Source organism: Loxodonta africana, chromosome 13 (genome assembly GCF_030014295.1).
Source record: "Loxodonta africana isolate mLoxAfr1 chromosome 13, mLoxAfr1.hap2, whole genome shotgun sequence".
In the NCBI taxonomy this organism is placed as follows: domain Eukaryota; kingdom Metazoa; phylum Chordata; class Mammalia; order Proboscidea; family Elephantidae; genus Loxodonta; species Loxodonta africana.
In genome coordinates, this window is record NC_087354.1 from 50,036,431 (window position 1) to 50,053,051 (window position 16,621).

The window sequence follows — 16,621 nt, forward strand, 5'->3', positions numbered from 1 at the left end:
AAGTGCTGCAGCATGTAAGAGATTATATGGTTGTTGGTCCTCATGAGATGAGGGATGGGAATGGGCTCATTACAGAAGAGGAGCCGAAAGACATTTCCATCGCGCTCTGAGGATGTGTCAATGAGAGCGATAGTGCGGCGTATTTACCTCGCTGGCCGGCTCTGTTCACCCTGAGCAGCAAAGCTGACGGCCCAGGAGAGGCCTAGCCGCTGGGCTGCTGCATCTGCTTGGGGGGATTCACCCACATGCACAGAACCAAGACGGGGTTTGCTGGCCATCATCTGGCTACAGTGGCACAGCGCTCATGCTTCCAGCATCTTTCCTGCCAGTCTATCTTTTGGTGCTCACAACCCCCCAGGGCCAGTGGGATTATCCCCCCATGTTCCAGAACTCTCTCAGAGTCACGCAGCTGGAAAACAGGGAGAAGAGCTGAGTCCAAGTCTTCCTAACTCCTGAGAAACCCAACTCTGCCAATTAGTGTGTGATCTTGGGCAAGTTACCTAACCTTTCAGCGACTCTTTCTTCATCTGTGACAGGGAAACAATTAAGCAGTCCCTATTTCATAGGGCTGGAAACCTGGTGGCATAGTGGTTAAGAGCTACGGCTGCAAACCTAAATGTTAGCAGTTCGAATCCACCAGGCGCTCCTTGGAAACTCTATGGGGCAGCTCTACTCTGTCCTATAGGGTTGCCATGAGTCAGAATTGACTCGACGGCAGCAGGTTTGGCTTTTTGGTTTATTTCATAGGGTTGCTGGGAAGATTAAATGAGATAGTACCTGTAACTCAGAAACCCTGGTGATGTAGTGGTTAAGTGCTGTGGCTGCTAACCAAAAGGTCAGCAGTTTGAATCCACCAGCAGCTCCTTGGAAACTCTATGGGGCAGTTCTGCTCTGTCCTATAAGGTCACTATGAGTCGGAATTGACTCAACAGCAATGGGTTTTTTTTTTAAAAAACCTGTAACTCATTAGTAGAACAGAGTAAAACACTAAATAAACACTCATTATTTCGTTCCACATTTGCTCCTCACCGTGACCCTGGGACTCCCTCCCCTCTAGGCAGTTGAGGAATCCCTGGCATAGCATGGGTCAGGGTCACACAGGGATTGAAGAACAGGGCCAAGACCAGAACCTAGTCTCCTAAAGCTACAGAAGTCTGGGCTCCAGGCTGAGGGGCTCTGAAGAGCAAGCAAGGCTGGCCCAGGCTCAGGCCCTCCCTCCACCCGCAGCTGCCCTCATGATGGAGGAGCTGAATCCCTACACCAAGATCAGTCCAGCACTGGGTGCAGAGCGGCACTCAGTGGGTGCTGTCACAGGCATCGTCCTGCTGTTGTTCCTCATTGTGGTGCTGCTGGGCCTGTTCGCCTGGCGCCGGCGGCGGCAGAAAGAGAAGGGCCGTGACCTGGCTCCCCGCGTCTCTTACACACCCGCCATGAGGATGAGCAGCACCGACTACTCCCTCTCAGGTAAGGGCTCTTCCCCCAGCACAACCCTCTCCCCGACCCCTCAGCCCATGAGGGGCCACACAGGATCCTTGGGGACACCTTGGTTTATGGTTGAAGGTGGGTGGTAGCGCCTGCAGGGTTGGCTGCTGGGGTTAGGTGCCCAGACCCCTGGAGAGACAATGGGGGTGGTGAGCAGAAGCCTGCTTGAGAGAGGTAGATGGGATTCATGACAGTGTCATTTCCTGGGTCCCCAGCTCTGAGCAACTGTTGTTGGGAGCCTCCTTCCATTTCTCCACAGCTTCCCCATCCTCCCCAGCAGGTTTTGGCCCCAGGGGCACCTTCATTAAGCAGTAACATTCCTAAATTGCTCCAGAAGAACCCCTTCCCAGCCTGATCCCTATGCCACCTCAGGGCGCAAGACCTTGGGACCCTGTGTCCAGGCCCTGTTCCATTTTTGCTTTTCTGCTGAAGGCCTCAGGGCAACCCAGCGCTTCCCAATTCCCAGACACAAACCATTCTCTGAGTTAGGAGGAACCTATTAGTACAGTGGGCGGGGGTGATACCAGACTTGGGGCGAGGCTTGAAAGTTTGGGCAGTGTCCCTCTGGCCAGGCCTATCAGCACCCGTCTGTCCATAAATGTGGTAACAACTCCAGTGGGCATTCTATCTGGGAGTCTGAGTGGGGTCGGGGTGGGGCTGCTGGCCTGGGCACTTCCTTTCCCCTGAAATGGGACTGCTGCCTTGAAAGTAAGAAAAGCTTTTTGCTTCATATTTAGCTGAACAGTAGGGTCCAAATGCTCTGAAACTGCCCACAGCCCTGCTCCCTTTCAGCCCCACACCAGCAGAGACACATCACAGAAGGCTGGGTCTGCCTGGGCAAGCACAAGGATGACAGTCTGTCCAGCTGGCTCATGGCTGACTTGCAGCCTCCTGCACCTTGTGCTTAGAAAGCCCAGATCAGTTTGGCCCATTCCTCCTAAGTGTTGCCTATCATGTGCCCAGCTCCATGACAGGCACTGCAGGATACACGGTGGTAGTCCAGGTACACACCCTGCCTTCAAAGAGCTCCTGGCGTACATGCTCCCTGGGGTTCAGCCAAAGCATCCTCTGATGAAATCCCAAGCCCACAGAGATTTCGGGGTTTTCTTCTATGACTGAACAATGAGCAAGGTCAAGGCGGCTGGGTTTTCCCATGCTATTCCTCTGGAATTTCCCAGCCTTGTGGAGAGATCCTGGAATCCTCGGGAGGGCTGGGGTCTGTGTCCCAGGGCCAAGAGGAGTGGGGGTTCTCTGTATGGACTCACTGCTGGGATCTGACCCTGAGGGGTGGGGAAGCAGGGGAGAGTCAGTCTAGCCCTGAGTAGAGACTTGGACATCTGAGGCTATCAAAGCCAGTACTCCTTGTTCACACTCCAGCTGTGGGTACCACCCTCCACACTGGCAAGCCCACCCTCCATTCTGCAGGCTGCAGGAGGAGGGCAGGAGGGAAGGAACAACTCTGATTTCTGGAGGGTAGGGGGTATTAGGGGGCTTGGGTTGGGGGGAAGGCTAGCTGTCTTTGCAGGGTACCCTCAAGGCTGCTCAGCCCAAGCGTTAGCATTGGGGGTATCTCATGCCAGGGACAGGGGTATGATGGTATGTGGCACCTTGTTCTCTTCCCAGATTTGTCTCAAAGTAGCAGCCATGCCCAGTGCTTTTCCAATTCCAGCTACCACGCACTGGCGTGCGGGGGGCCTGCCACCAGCCAGGCCAGCACTCTGGACAGGAACAGCCCCACCAAGGTACCGGGCCCCCGACTCCTCAGCCCTCATCCACTGTACCCCATCCAGCCCCCACCTCTGCCCAGGAAGGAACTGCACTGCCAACATGGAGAGTCCTGTGGAGCCAACTGCCAACACAATAAACACAGCCCCGCAGTCCCCAGTACATGGAAACATTCTGTGAAGCACGTAACAGGAAGCCAGCATATTACATGGAGCCAACATGTGCCGTGTAACTGGTCAACGTCACCTGTAACCAACCTATAGCACCACTCAGTGTAACATACACCCCATGCATAACCAACTGGTTACCAAGTCACGTAATCATGACGTGTCACTTCCTTGTCACACATAACCATATACTCCATATAGCCATGTTTGCCACGTTATTGCTAACACATCACATGTAGTCAACATACTACACCACCTCTCACCAACCACTGCAGAACATTTCCAACATAATGTGTACAACTGCCGCATTACAGAGTAACCACTATTACTCAGGTACTCACCCGGCGTCCCTGTATCTGGACATACCACGTGTCATTAACACATCACCCATAACCATATGTTGTCACCTGAACCAACACCAGGGGCACAGAACCCAAACATCAGCTGTAGCAGTATCCTCACTGACAGGAGTCCTGCAGGGACACCCATCTGTGCACAGGTACACACACACACCCCCCCACACACTTGAAGGACAACCCCAGGGCTCCCAGCTTTCTGTAACATGGGCCAGGAGCACAGCTTTCATACTGCAGGCCTCTGCTCTAGAGCTCTAGGAATCCTCTCCTCCCTGTCTATCATCCCTCTGAGAATGTCCACCAGCCCACAGACCACGCATATGGTGGCACTGCAGCACGAACCCCACCGCAACAACGTAGACGCTGTACAGCCCCACGGGCAACCTCTGTCAGGGTCATTCCTTCAGGGGCTCTCAGCCTCCCTGCCTATCAAACAGGGAGTGTTTCATGCAAGGTGCCTTGAGGCCCATATGCAATCTTTGGCCATCAGCCCCATACACAGCCCTGCAGCTTTGGCCACTCTTTCTGTGTAGCTCCTCTTTCCCAGCTGTCAGAGGAGCTGGAGTGGAGGGAAGGGAGTCTGGAGTTTCCCAGTAGGAGGCCCTTGATTAACTTGAGTCACATTATCAGAACTGCAACACACTAGAGGCGAAGGGTGCCAGACACAACAAGCAAAGGCCCCTTGTGGTCACGTCACTCTTGGTCTCATTCTAACAGGGAAGCACCTGCCACCTTTTTCAGCAGGGACCTGAGTGACTGCAGTATAGTTCAGTTGGTGACCTCTGGCTTACCTCACCCCACAGGCCCAGGCTGGCTCTGTGGCCAAGGACCCCTCCATCTGGCATGTAAGGCATTTGTAGCACAGGCAGGCAGCTGTGATAACAGAGAAAGGACACAGGTCTGGGAGTTGAGATCTGAGTTCTAGACCCAGCTCTGCTACTGACTCCTTGTGTGATCATAAGCAAGGCCCAGAAGCCAGGACTCAGTCCCCATCTGTGAAATGAGGATAACCATCCCTGCCTGAGATGAAGGACGGCTGTGTGAATCCAGGGAGTGGCAGGATTATACCATCAGCCTCAAGACACCCTGCCTTGAAGTTTTTCCTGGATCACATAAAAAGCTGACTCTCGCACTCCACATAGTTCAGGTGGCAGAGGTGACAGTGATGCTGCAGGCAGCCTCAACATCTCCCTCTGCTGGAGATGGCACCATGCTCCAGCCAGACACTGCCAGAGCCCCACTCCTGCAGCTAAGCCTGAGCCCAGCTCACCTACTACCCTAAGGGCCAGCTTGGCTTAGGGCAGTTATTGGTCTTGGGAGGCCCTTCCTTTCTTCACCCCAAGAGGTCTGCCAGGCAGTTTGGATAGGGGTATCCTGTTCCCACTGGCCTCAGCCACACCATTGTGGCCTGTCATGAAACACCTGGCTTTCTCTTTCCCTCAATGGTCTAGGACATAGGTGAGTCAGGATCATCACAGGGAGGGTGGTCTAGGACCTAGATGAGTCAGGATCATCACAGGGGAGGGTGGTCTAGGACCTAGGTGAGTCAGGATCATTACAGGAGACAGTGGTCTAGGACCTAGGTGGGTCAGGATCATCACAGGGGAGGGTGGTCTAGGACCTAGGTGAGTCAGGATCATTACAGGAGACAGTGGTCTAGGACCTAGGTGGGTCAGGATCATCACAGGGAGGGTGGTCTAGGACCTAGGTGGGTCAGGATCATCACAGGGGAGGGTGCACCGAGACTGGGCAAAGGAAAGGCTGGGGAGGGGTACCTCTTGGGCACGAGGTATTAACCGGCTCTCCTACTCTCCAAACAGCTCAGTAACAGGTCCCTTGACAGAGACACAGCAGGCTGGACCCCCTACAGCTATGTGAACGTGTTAGGTCAGTAGTGGTTTTGAGTTTGGTCTCCTGCATCATGTCCCGCCCTGTACTCCTTCTCCCCACACTGAGAGGGGCCCTGTCCCAGCAGAAAAGGGAGAAAGCTAGTAGATGAGTCCTGAGCAGGCTCCCCCAGATCCAAGCCAGTTTCAGCTTTCATAAGCAAATGAAACCCCCTTCATTCCTATATTAGGAAATAGGGAGAAGGTAGCTATGACCCAGGGAGACAGCTGGGGCAGGATATGGGGATTCTGCGTGGAGGCAAAATGTGCACTCACCATCTGGGACAGGGACCCCTTCCTTCCTGACCCAGCCCCTGCCAAGGTGCCCCTGCCAAGGTGCCCCTGCTCTAGTAGGTACCAATTCCTGCTGAGGGTGGGAGGTGGGGAAGCAGGGCAGATGGCCTCAGCTCTCGGATCCCCCGGGCCTGCTGGCCCCGGCCCTTTGGGTGCTGCACATAGAGGCTGTGATCTCCTTCCAGCCTGTCCTACCCTGACCCTCATCTCCTTGTGTACTCCCCACCCCCTTCCCTGCCATACCAGGGCCCTGGGAATAATGGCTCCTCCCTGTCATTCCTCTCACTAGACTCCCATTTCCAGATCAGTGCCCTGGAGGCCAGGTACCCGCCCGAGGACTTCTACATTGAACTTAGACACCTCAGCCACCCCGCTGAGCCACACTCACCAGGTCAGACCCCCCAGCCCTATCCGCCACCCCCTGGGCCCCTAAGGCTACCGTACTAGACCAGACCCAGCACCTGCCCTACTCCCTAGCCCACCCCGCTTCCAGAATGCTTCCAACATGACTAGTCTCCAAGCCCAATCCTTTACCTGAAGGAAGCCTGTTTGGATTCTCCCCATCACTCTTGCTGCCATCATGGTCAGTGTGTGGACAACTGTGGCTGGTATTAGGTGGAGGGGACATGATATAAATACATTCTTTACAGGCCACAGAATACAACCCAAAACCATTGAGAAATGACTTGGGGATGGTGATACCTTTGGGGTTCTATGGGCCTCTGGCCCCTGTTGGTGTGGATAATGGAGAGTTGTCTCTTTGGCTAAAGAGCCCAGTGCCTCCCAGAGAGACTACAGACCCACCAGAACCCAGGCCAAGCTCTCCCAGCTCATGAAGTGAGGGTGGAGGGTAGGGGGCTGTCCAGCAGGGATCTGGAGAGACTGGGGCACAATGTGTGACTTCCTGGCCAACGTCCCCTGTTCCTGTATTAGGCTCAAACCTGGTAACTTGGGAGAGGTGCAAAAAGGAGACTCGGAAAGTCAGTCCTGATGTGGGAGGATGTAGGTAGCAGTTACAGAAGTAGGTGCCATAGGGTAAGTACAATGAATGAACAGGGAATGTGGCACCTCTACAAAGTGGCCCCTCCAGGGCACTAAGGGGCAGAGCCTTGGCACACTAGACGGCTCTGGGCCTGAGCTGGGGCTCTAGCTGGTTTCTAGGGCTCCAGAGAAATGCAGCTCTACCACCCCTGCAGATCCCTGGGTCTAACAGCACTAGGAAAGGTAAAGGTTCTGAATTCAGCTGCGCCACAGGCAGGCACTGTCTGCAAGGACTCTGGATCTGTACCCAGGAAGCTGTGTTATTGGCTCTGGATCTCCTGGCCAGTGTCCAGGCATTCAGCAACCCCACCACCACCACCACTCTACCTCTTTCCACATGGGAGACCCTGAGCTCAACCCAGAGATTGCTCCCTGCTTTGCAGATGTCAAAGCAGATCTGACTCTTCAACCAGGGTAGCCAGAGCCACCACACATTGTCATTTTTTGGCTTACACCCAGGTAGGCTGGTGGCCAATGGGAGTGAATACTTGGGGAGATTTGGACTCTGCCACTCAGCTTCTCACTTGCTCTTGTGGCCTTGAGCCCTCTTTGGTTCTCTGTCTCCTGTTCTGTAAAAATGGAGAAAACCTAACAGTCAAGCCTTCCTCCCTCAAGGAGGACAGAGGAAGCCTTGTCTGGTGTAAAGTGCCGAATAGATGCCAGGGATATGGTCTGTTGCAGTCATGTTTCTGAAGGGCACAGGTATCTATAGGCCCTTTAGAAGAATAATAAACTTGAGAAGAACTTGGACTTGGTTCAGCTGTATCACTCAGTAATGTGTGGAAGGCAGACAGAACTAATTCAATTTGCCAGACTTCTGCAAATTCAACTTGAGCACTCTATCTGGAGGGGTATGCGGAGGTACTTAAATGGCAATGGGTTTGGTCTTCAGTGTCAGAAACTTTGGGGAGAGTCAATCCAATTTAGCAGGCACTTTCTGCCCACCTTGCCTGGTACTGCGTTCCCTGTTAGAAGCTGAATAAAAACGGCTTTGACTGTAAGCCAGAATCATTACCATCCCTACCTAGAAATGCCTAGCAGTTTCTTTTCTGGGATCACCGGCAGCAAAGAACCTGGGCTTGGTCCCTGAAGCTTTATGCCCTGCCTCTGGCTGGGGCTCAGGACCGTGCATTGTAGGAGCACAGGATAAACTGTGGTAGCCAAAAGGGAGAAAGAAATCCTTGGAGCTAAAACACATTGGTAACACTTCTCAAAGACACTTTCGATTACGTGCAAATTGCTCATTCATAAAAATGGGTAACTAAGAGAGCTGCTGTGGATGGAAATGACTATACATTCTCTAAGGATGACTCGTTCATCAAGAACCTCAGCAACCTGTTCTCCTCCCTCTCTGGCTTCCCTCAGCTGAGCCTAGGATCCAAGAGAGGAGAGGCAGGACCAGAGCTGAGAGGTGAGGAAAACTGTGTCTCCAACCCCATTTCAAAACCCAACAGAACTGGGGGCTAGAAATGCATACCTCCTCCCTCCCCTGCCCCAAGCTAAGAACTAGTTCGGATTCATTTTTCATTCTGGACCTTTGGGGCCCGGATCTTCACCTACAGTGACTGCAGGTGGCATCAGAGCTGCCTTTTGCTACCTCCTGGAAGCCATTTCTCTTAGGGCTGAAGGTTAGAGAGGAGGAGTCCTGAATTTGCCAAGGGGTGCTGTAGCTCACTGTTTAGGATTCCTTCAGGAATCCCCATCCACTCAAATTGATTTAGGGTAGATTAAAGCCAGAACCATGTTGTGCCAATAAATATCTACTTTCCGGGTAGGGGAGAAAGAAAAGAGAAAAAAATCACATGCAGTCTAAGTAACCCTCACTCACCCCCATACTGTTCTTTCCTTGTATTATTTTTACGCAGGTGCTTGTGGACTGGATAGACGTCAGAACACATACATTATGGACAAAGGCTTCAAAGGTAGAGTATCCAACCCTGATGTCCCATTAGAAAGGGCTTAGCAAGATAAAAGAATGCAGATCTGAAATGACCAGGAATTCTGTCTGAGGAACTACGCATTCCCCCCATCCACCCGCCAAAAAAAAAAAAAAAATGGTTAAAAGACCACATGACCTGTGGCTGCTGGGTAGCTCTGCCTAGGAACAATCATGATAATGAATTCATCTTTCGATTTCAGTAGCTCCTGCTTAGCCAATGCTTGTGGGTTGTTTTTTTTTTTAATAGATGCCAACTAAATGTCTTCGGAAATGTAGAACGTCATTATCCAACCAATTAGCACAAATTCGATTGATTATGAAATCTGAAATAAAGTCAATCTACCTGCCCCCAGAAGCCTCCTGTCATTGTGCCGGGGAGGAACGCCACCCCGCACCTGCTGGCTTTCTGGGGCACAAGGAAGGAGAATGATACCCAGTGTTAATATTGTTTGGCGCTCCACCCTCAAGAGTCCCTGCCCCTGAGAGCAGAGAAGCCAGAGCTAATCCCCAACACAAGGGAACTGCCAGTCAGCTCGTCCCTCTAGGAACGTACAGGCAAAGCCAAAGGTGAAAGCTCAGGTCCTGCTCCTGCGCTGAGGCCCAGGATTAAGTGACAGAGTGTATGAAACAGACAACTTGGAACACCACGAACCTGGGTTGATGTCCCTACTCTGTCACTTATTAACTGTGACCCAAAACTGTGAGCTCTCCAGGGCTCCACTTCCCCATCTGCAAGACGGGGATAACGATGCCTATCCTACTGTCTGCCAAGTTACTGTGACTATCCAGTACGTGACAGACGGGAGGTGTTTGTATGTACTGTAGAGGGTTGTGCACAGGTAACGGGGCTGTCTTTATGTCTCTAGGGTCTACTTAAAGAGTCTCAGTCAAGCTGAAAGGGATAGGACTGACAGAAAAGGTCCCAATGGATATCTTAAACCTAACTGCACCAGAATCACCTGGAAAGCTTATTAAAAATACAGAGGTTCAGGATCCCTCTCCCGGAGGTTCTGATGCAGTAGATCTAGGGTCAGGCCCAGAGATCTGTATTTGTGAGGAGTACACCAAGCTATTCTCATGCAGCATATCACCCAACTATCACTTAGAAACCACGGGACTAAAATGACCCAGATTTGCTGAATACTATTCCGGTCTTTCAGGCCAAGCCTTAGATACTGACACCTGAGACACAACCATTTTTTTCCTAACCAGGGAGAGAGAGCTAGTTGTCTACAGCCCTTGGGAGGGTGGTTATTAGAAGTGGGTGAGCTAGGGGTGGGTGGTGGTGGTGAGTACTGTGTTCTGAGCCACAGAGCAGTAAGGCGGAGTCCCCATCAGCACATGTCAGGACGTGCAAGTGTCAGGAAAACTGTCTGAAGAGGCCACCACTAGGCTCCCAGCCAGCCAAAGGACGCTGCTAACCTTGGGAGCATCATTTTGACCCTTTTTAATAAGTTTTGCCTTAAACCATCCAAATGGTGCTACAAGCAAGAATCATTACAGTAGGTAAAGCTAAAAAGAGAAAGGACAGCTCTGTTACTTAATCACCATCACCTGAGACCTCAGTTTCTTTCTCAAGGAAGTGAGGATACTGGGCAGAAAGATCTCCCAGGGCCCTTCCAGCTCTGAGAACATGCATGACTCAAGTGTGAATGAACTGAGACAGGCCCAGACACCTCAGTACATGAGCACGTAACTTCCTTGTGCACTCTGTTGTCCCCTGCACTGTGATCAGGAGAGCTACTTTCAGACTCACAATCTTCAATGTTAAGACAGAGCTAAGGAAAGCAGCATCTCTGCCTCAATGACATTTCATTCCTGTTTGGTGGGATCATATAACTGAGCATCTGAGAACAGGGAGAGCCTTAGCAGGCTGGCGGCCAGATGTTTTTGCACCTTTAAATTAGAGAGAAAAGAGGAGCTGTGTAGGCAAATGTACCCACCGGTGTTGGGGACCAATACATCAGAACAAGAGAACTCAAAGAGAGGAAAATAGTATGTCCTAGTTCAGAACTTCACAGAAGTACTGATCAAAGACATAGAATACTTTGCCAAAACCCCAGAGAAACATTTAATAAACTAGTTTGTACCAAGAATGAAACTATTTCCTAAAACCATGGACCAAAACCAAATCAGAACTGCTTAGACTTAAGATCTAAATGTTCTCTGAACTCAATGGGAAAGAGCCCTAGTCTGCTCACAGCATTGTTTTCTGGGTCTTGGTTTCCTCCTCTATAAAAGGACATGGTTACACCAGCACCATCTCTAAGGCCCTTTCCAGCTCTGACATTCTAAAAGTTTTCATTTCATTCAGTCACTGCCCCTCTTTCCCTGACTCCACGTCATCCTGAGGTTAGATTAGACTACTTACTGTGCTAATTCCCTTTTACCTCTCAATACCCACCATCTCTCTCCCTCTCCTCCTTCTCCCCTTCAGTGCCCCAGGTTCAATTCCTGTCTGTCAGGCAGTTCAGAGTGCTACTCAAGTCCTCCCCACTACTCTCCATGACCTGGAGGCCTTGATCTCACTGTTGCTGGTTTTCCCCACCTCTGTGCTCCTTGCTATCCAACCTCCAAATCTCTCCTCACAGTAACCTTGGGTTCTGAGGTAGTGAGGAGCCCAATGACATCCTGAAAACGTCTTTTTTTCCAAGCCAGCTTGGTTCTCCTTCTGGCCCTGAGATCTCCCCCTCCTACTTCCCATGTCCTTGTCTCAGCCCAGAGAAGAATGCTAACTTATAGCCTAGAAAGATAAAGGGCAGGTGGCTGAGAAGCAAGAGATGGATGTTCTGTGCCCAGAGAGTTGGGCTTTCCCCAACAGTGAAGTCAGTGGGTCCTTAACTGGATGTTAGTGTGAACCTACATGCCTGAGTAGGTACAGAGCCCACGGTGAGCTCACAAGGTGGCCCTGGGAAGTCATTTCCCCTCTCTGAATATGCTGCTTCCTCTATAAAATAAACAGATTTAGATTAGCTCGTTTCAGAGGCTCCTTCAGTCTCTGAAGAGGAGCCCTGGTGGCACAGTGGTTAAGCACTCAGCTGCTCACCAAAAGGTCAGTGGCTCGAACCCACCAGGTGCTCCTTGGGAGAAAGAAGTGGCAGTCTGCTTCCATAAAGATTTACAGTCTTGGGAACCCTACAGGGCGGTTCTACTCTGTCCTATAGGGTCACTATGAATCGAGTCAACAGCAGCGGGTTCAGTCTCTGACAGTATAAAGCTATGTGTGATCCTTGGGAGGTGGGAACTAGATGAGAGCAAATGCCAGGGCATTACAGGGACTAAGCCTTCAGTCCTGATGCTAATTACAGGCCTGGGTTCTTGGAAGAGTGACTGGCTGGAGCTTGGGTACAGCTCATGCTTCCCCTTTCTTTGCAGAATACCCTCAAGTACAGAGACTGGAGTGGGGGTAGAATGGTAAAAGAGTGAGGAAATGGCTTTGAGCAGCTGGTTCTTTTTCCCCACCCTGTCTGTCCTCCCTCCCTCAGTACAGGCATGTAGGTGACTCATCTGGGGAGACTGACTTCCTAAGGTGGAGCTTTCCAGCTTGCCCTGCCCTTCCCCACCCTCCAGTTCCCAGTAGCAAAGGGAACCACCAGATCATTCCATAATCCAACGCTCCCCCACCCCCACCAACCATTCGACTAATCCTTTCCCTCCAACCTCAATTTCTCTTTGATCCTTCTAGGTTCATCCTCTGCCGCACAGCAGGACAAACGATATATTTCCCCAAACTTGAAAGCAGCCCTGCCTTTTCTGATGAAAATGAGAAGAGAGGCACTACTGGCTGGCTAAGGCTCTGATAGGCACTGAGCTAGAGCTTCAAGGCTCTGCCATTACCATACTGAATTAGTTATGGGATAGCCACAAGAAGTGCAGCCCTTAGCCTCTCTCTCAGCAGGGCTTGGCCCCACAGCTAAAAGGTATTCCTTGTTGAGGGTAAGGTAAGGCTGGTGCAGAAAGAGTTGGCATATAGACATGTGGGGCAAGAGCACTGGGTGGCAGGATGGGGGGGCACTCTGGGTATCAGAGAAGACGGGTTGAATCCTAACTACCTACTAACACTGGGCATGATACTAACAAACTTTCAGAGCTTCAGTTTCCTCATTTCTAAAGTAGTAATAATACATCTTCCTGCCCAGCCTCCTTCACAGATGAAGAAGTTTCAAATTACCTAATTGCAGTGAGAACTAGCTATAAATACTATACAAAGTGAGCCACTGCCATCCTCGTTTTAGAAAACAAGCAACTGAGGCAGCTGCCAAGGGCAAATTAAAGGATGTGTGTCTGGGTGGGAGAAGGGAGGTGTTAGGAGGGCTTTTCACTCAGGAGCTAGCCCTTCCTTAATTAAGCAATACTAGTCTTAGCTTCCAAACAAGAAGCGTTGAACAGTACTGCCTTATTCGACTGGCAAGTTCAGAGAATCTGAAGTAGGACAGACGGGCCATGCCAGGGTTCCTGGGCTTATCCACCACTGCTTTGTACTATGAAACGAAGTACCCACTGAGGCCAATTTCTGTGGCATGGGGCAGGGCATGGCCCAGCCACTTTTCCCCATGTGAGCCTCAACCTGCAGCTAGGCCTATCGGCCTCCTTTAGTCCTTGCTAGGGCTGGCTGGGATCGCTCATTAGGTAGCAAGGCTGTTTCCTCCACCTCCTCTCTAGGGTTGTATACTATTAAGAGGTCATAACCCGAGGCTGTGGGCTAAACTGTGAGAGAAAGTGCTCTGCGCCTGGTTCTAGAGCTTGTAGTGCTCCTGACAAGTAATGTGACATTGGAGAACTTCCCCACTCTAAGCCACAACTTCCTGATGAGCAATAAGGGGGGGGGGGGTGTTTAAAAGGAGGAAGTAAGGAATAATCATCACTGCTCTACCTGCATCACAGGGTGTTGTGAATGCTGGAATGAACTAACAGGTGAATGTATTTCTGTACAAGATTGAAGATCGTTACCTCAGTAACCTAAAGCGACCAACAATAACCTCATGAACATAAGAGTAAATTCCCTCCCAGTGACCTGTTAAGAAAGAAAAGACTCTTTGTGGTAGCACCCATCTCAGCTACTTTAGCCACGTGAAATGCTCTGCTCTCACTGGCAGAGGGAGGTACATCTAGGCACCCCCTGAATGACACCATCACTTCCACTTTTTACATTTCACTACTCTCATGTTTTAAACAACATACAAAGTTGTTACAAGTGAAACAGAGGTAAACCACCCCAGAGGATCCACTGTACCCTTGCTAGAAAACAGGAACTTTTCAGAAGCCTAGTTTGAGACTGAGGTGCTTTTTTTTACACCTCTGTAACACTTCATTCTGCCCAACTCCCATCACCAGCTCCTGGGGGGCAGGGATGCCCGCAGAGTTTGCCACTTAAAGGCTGCCAGATGGCTACCATCTGTGCTAAAACATAAGTGCCTACTTCTTCTGAACCTGAGCTTCTAGTCATCAAAAGTAAGTCTGAAAAAGAGTATCAGAGAAAAAACACAGGCTGAGGAGTCCCAAGTCACGGATTCAGGTCTTGACACTGCTATTTTACTAGCTGTGTGACCTTAGCCAAGTCACTTCCACTCTCAGGTCTTCATCCCATAAAATGGAAACTACCAACTATCGTTGCAGGATTTTGTAAAAATTAAATAACAGATGTGAAAGCATGTTATGAATATCTTGAATTAGTGCATTTCTGGTGCTATACCTATTCAAAACAAAAAAGTTCCTATTCCCCCCAAAATATAAGTTTCTTTACTAAAAAAAGAACCCTGTCTACCTGAGAATGCACTCCTCTCAACACATTTAATTAGCAAATCTTGAATTATCGTAGGCTTTTAGGGCTCCAGGATCCTAAAGACACATAAACTCGACTGCAGTCTCCTGCTTCTGGTATTTAAATGAAGACGTATGTCCTTGCTTCTCCTAAAAAATCTCTCTTGCTTTGCAGATTACATGAAAGAATCCGTGTGCAGTTCTAGCACTTGCTCCTTGAGTAGCAGCGAAAACCCTTACGCCACAATTAAGGACCCACCCATCCTCACCTGCAAGCTTCCAGAAAGCAGCTATGTAGAAATGGAGTCACCTGTGCACAGGGGGTCTCCGTACACAGATGTGCCATCCTTGTCGACATCTAATAAAAATATATATGAAGTTGGTAGGTGTCTCAAATAAGTAACTTAGTGAAAATCGGGCCAATAGTGCTGCATCTGAAGTAAAAACAAGCCCTCTCCACTCACCCTGTCTTGAAAACACACCCTTCTTTTGTTGTTTTTCAAAGAATTCAAGGTGAACCGTCTTTCCCAGGACTGTCCTCTCATGCGGGAAATCAAATTCTTGGGCCAACTCTGCTTTAAAACACCAGGACTAGCATGAAGCAGAAATGCTGGGGGGTGGGGTATGGGTCTGCACACATTTCAACTGATTGTTAATACAAATTCCAGTTTAGAAAACAATCAGAACAGACGTTTGCAAGTTTCTGAACCACCCTCTTCTATCTTCTCCCGGTTTACCCTGTGTCCCTGGGCTCACTGACTAGACCCCTAACTCCAGGATATTCTAAATCTCTTGGCGGTGAGGAGCTTGGGATTCTGATGGCACATTCACTTAGATTTTCCATCTCTTGAGCCTCAGTCCCGACCCTCATATATTTGTTATTAATTTGTAAACCCCTAGCTTCTCTACCCACCAAGTTAAAATAGAACTCTCTTACCCGCAACGAGGCAACAAAAGCTAATCTGTTCTCTGAACTCATTTTTCACTATATTCCTTAGAGCCCACAGTCAGTGTGGTCCAAGAAAGCCGCAGTCGTAACTCCAGCTATATCCAGAATCCATACGACCTACCTAAGAACAGCCATATTCCCGGTCATTATGACCTCCTCCCAGTAAGACAGAGCCCTGCCAATGGGCCCTCCCAGGACAAGCAGTCTTAAAAGAGGGATAAGCTTCTCTCTTGCAATGTACTCTGCTGAATATTCTCTGGCTCTCTGAAAGAAGACAATCCTTTGACTTGAAATAATGGTACAGACTCCAGCTGCATGTTAGTTATTACTTCCACCTGGAACTAAAGAAGAGTTTCGGAGTGGGACTGGGGTAATTGTTCAAAGAAGTCTGTTCACAAAGGCAAACCCTATCACCTACCAACCCCGAACCCCAGATGCCCGGGATTATATGATTTTTAAAACATTTAAGATACAACTCCTATCAACATCAGCTAAATATATATATAACTATCCGAAACATGATGCTTAGAAAGCATGTAGAATAGGGTTTACAAACCTTCCTGGGGGAAGGGGGACTGGGGAGGGGAGAGAATTAAAGGATCTGAAATGTGTACGTACTTTTGGTTGCTGTTACGACCTAAGATAATGAGTACATAGACATGAGCTACGCTAATACCAATACTTAAATTACCTGTGCATATATGTCTGCTCCATCAAATTACAATGGCCAAGATTACAGAGTTTGGCATATAGTCTAATGCTGGGAACTTCAATTTTGAAAAATAAGACTTTAATAAATATAAATTAATTTTTTCTCTTCACCACTGTTTTGGTAATAGGCAAAAAACAAAAGTTTCCAAAGCAGCAGTTTCTATCTACAATAATGATTTCTAGGCCAGCTTTACCAAATCTCGCCAATTCAAAGGTCAAGAACATGTCGCAAGTCAGCCCTGGCCTTGTCTGATCTCTTTAATCCATCTAACACCTGAGTCATTCCATGTGCAGCAGAGCTCTGAGACAAT

The 16,621-nt window shown here is 49.7% G+C and overlaps 1 protein-coding gene across 4 annotated transcripts in view; it reads left to right on the forward strand.

Annotated features, from left to right (window-relative positions):
- MEGF11 (multiple EGF like domains 11) overlaps window positions 1–16,107 on the forward strand; it is a 259,064-nt gene extending 242,957 nt beyond the window's left edge. For 2 of the 4 annotated variants that reach the window (XM_064267379.1, XM_064267380.1), the window contains 7 exons: window positions 1,228–1,464; window positions 3,106–3,224; window positions 5,551–5,617; window positions 6,200–6,301; window positions 8,817–8,873; window positions 14,826–15,032; window positions 15,649–16,107. In XM_064267379.1, the coding sequence (XP_064123449.1) occupies window positions 1,228–1,464; window positions 3,106–3,224; window positions 5,551–5,617; window positions 6,200–6,301; window positions 8,817–8,873; window positions 14,826–15,032; window positions 15,649–15,809 (950 nt within the window). In that variant the 3' untranslated portion in view covers window positions 15,810–16,107. Of the gene's footprint in view, window positions 1–1,227; window positions 1,465–3,105; window positions 3,225–5,550; window positions 5,618–6,199; window positions 6,302–8,816; window positions 9,327–14,825; window positions 15,033–15,648 lie in introns of those variants that run through there. The other 2 variants (XM_010598051.3, XM_064267381.1) reach the window with 2 other exon arrangements.
- Window positions 16,108–16,621: the final 514 nt, after the last annotated feature.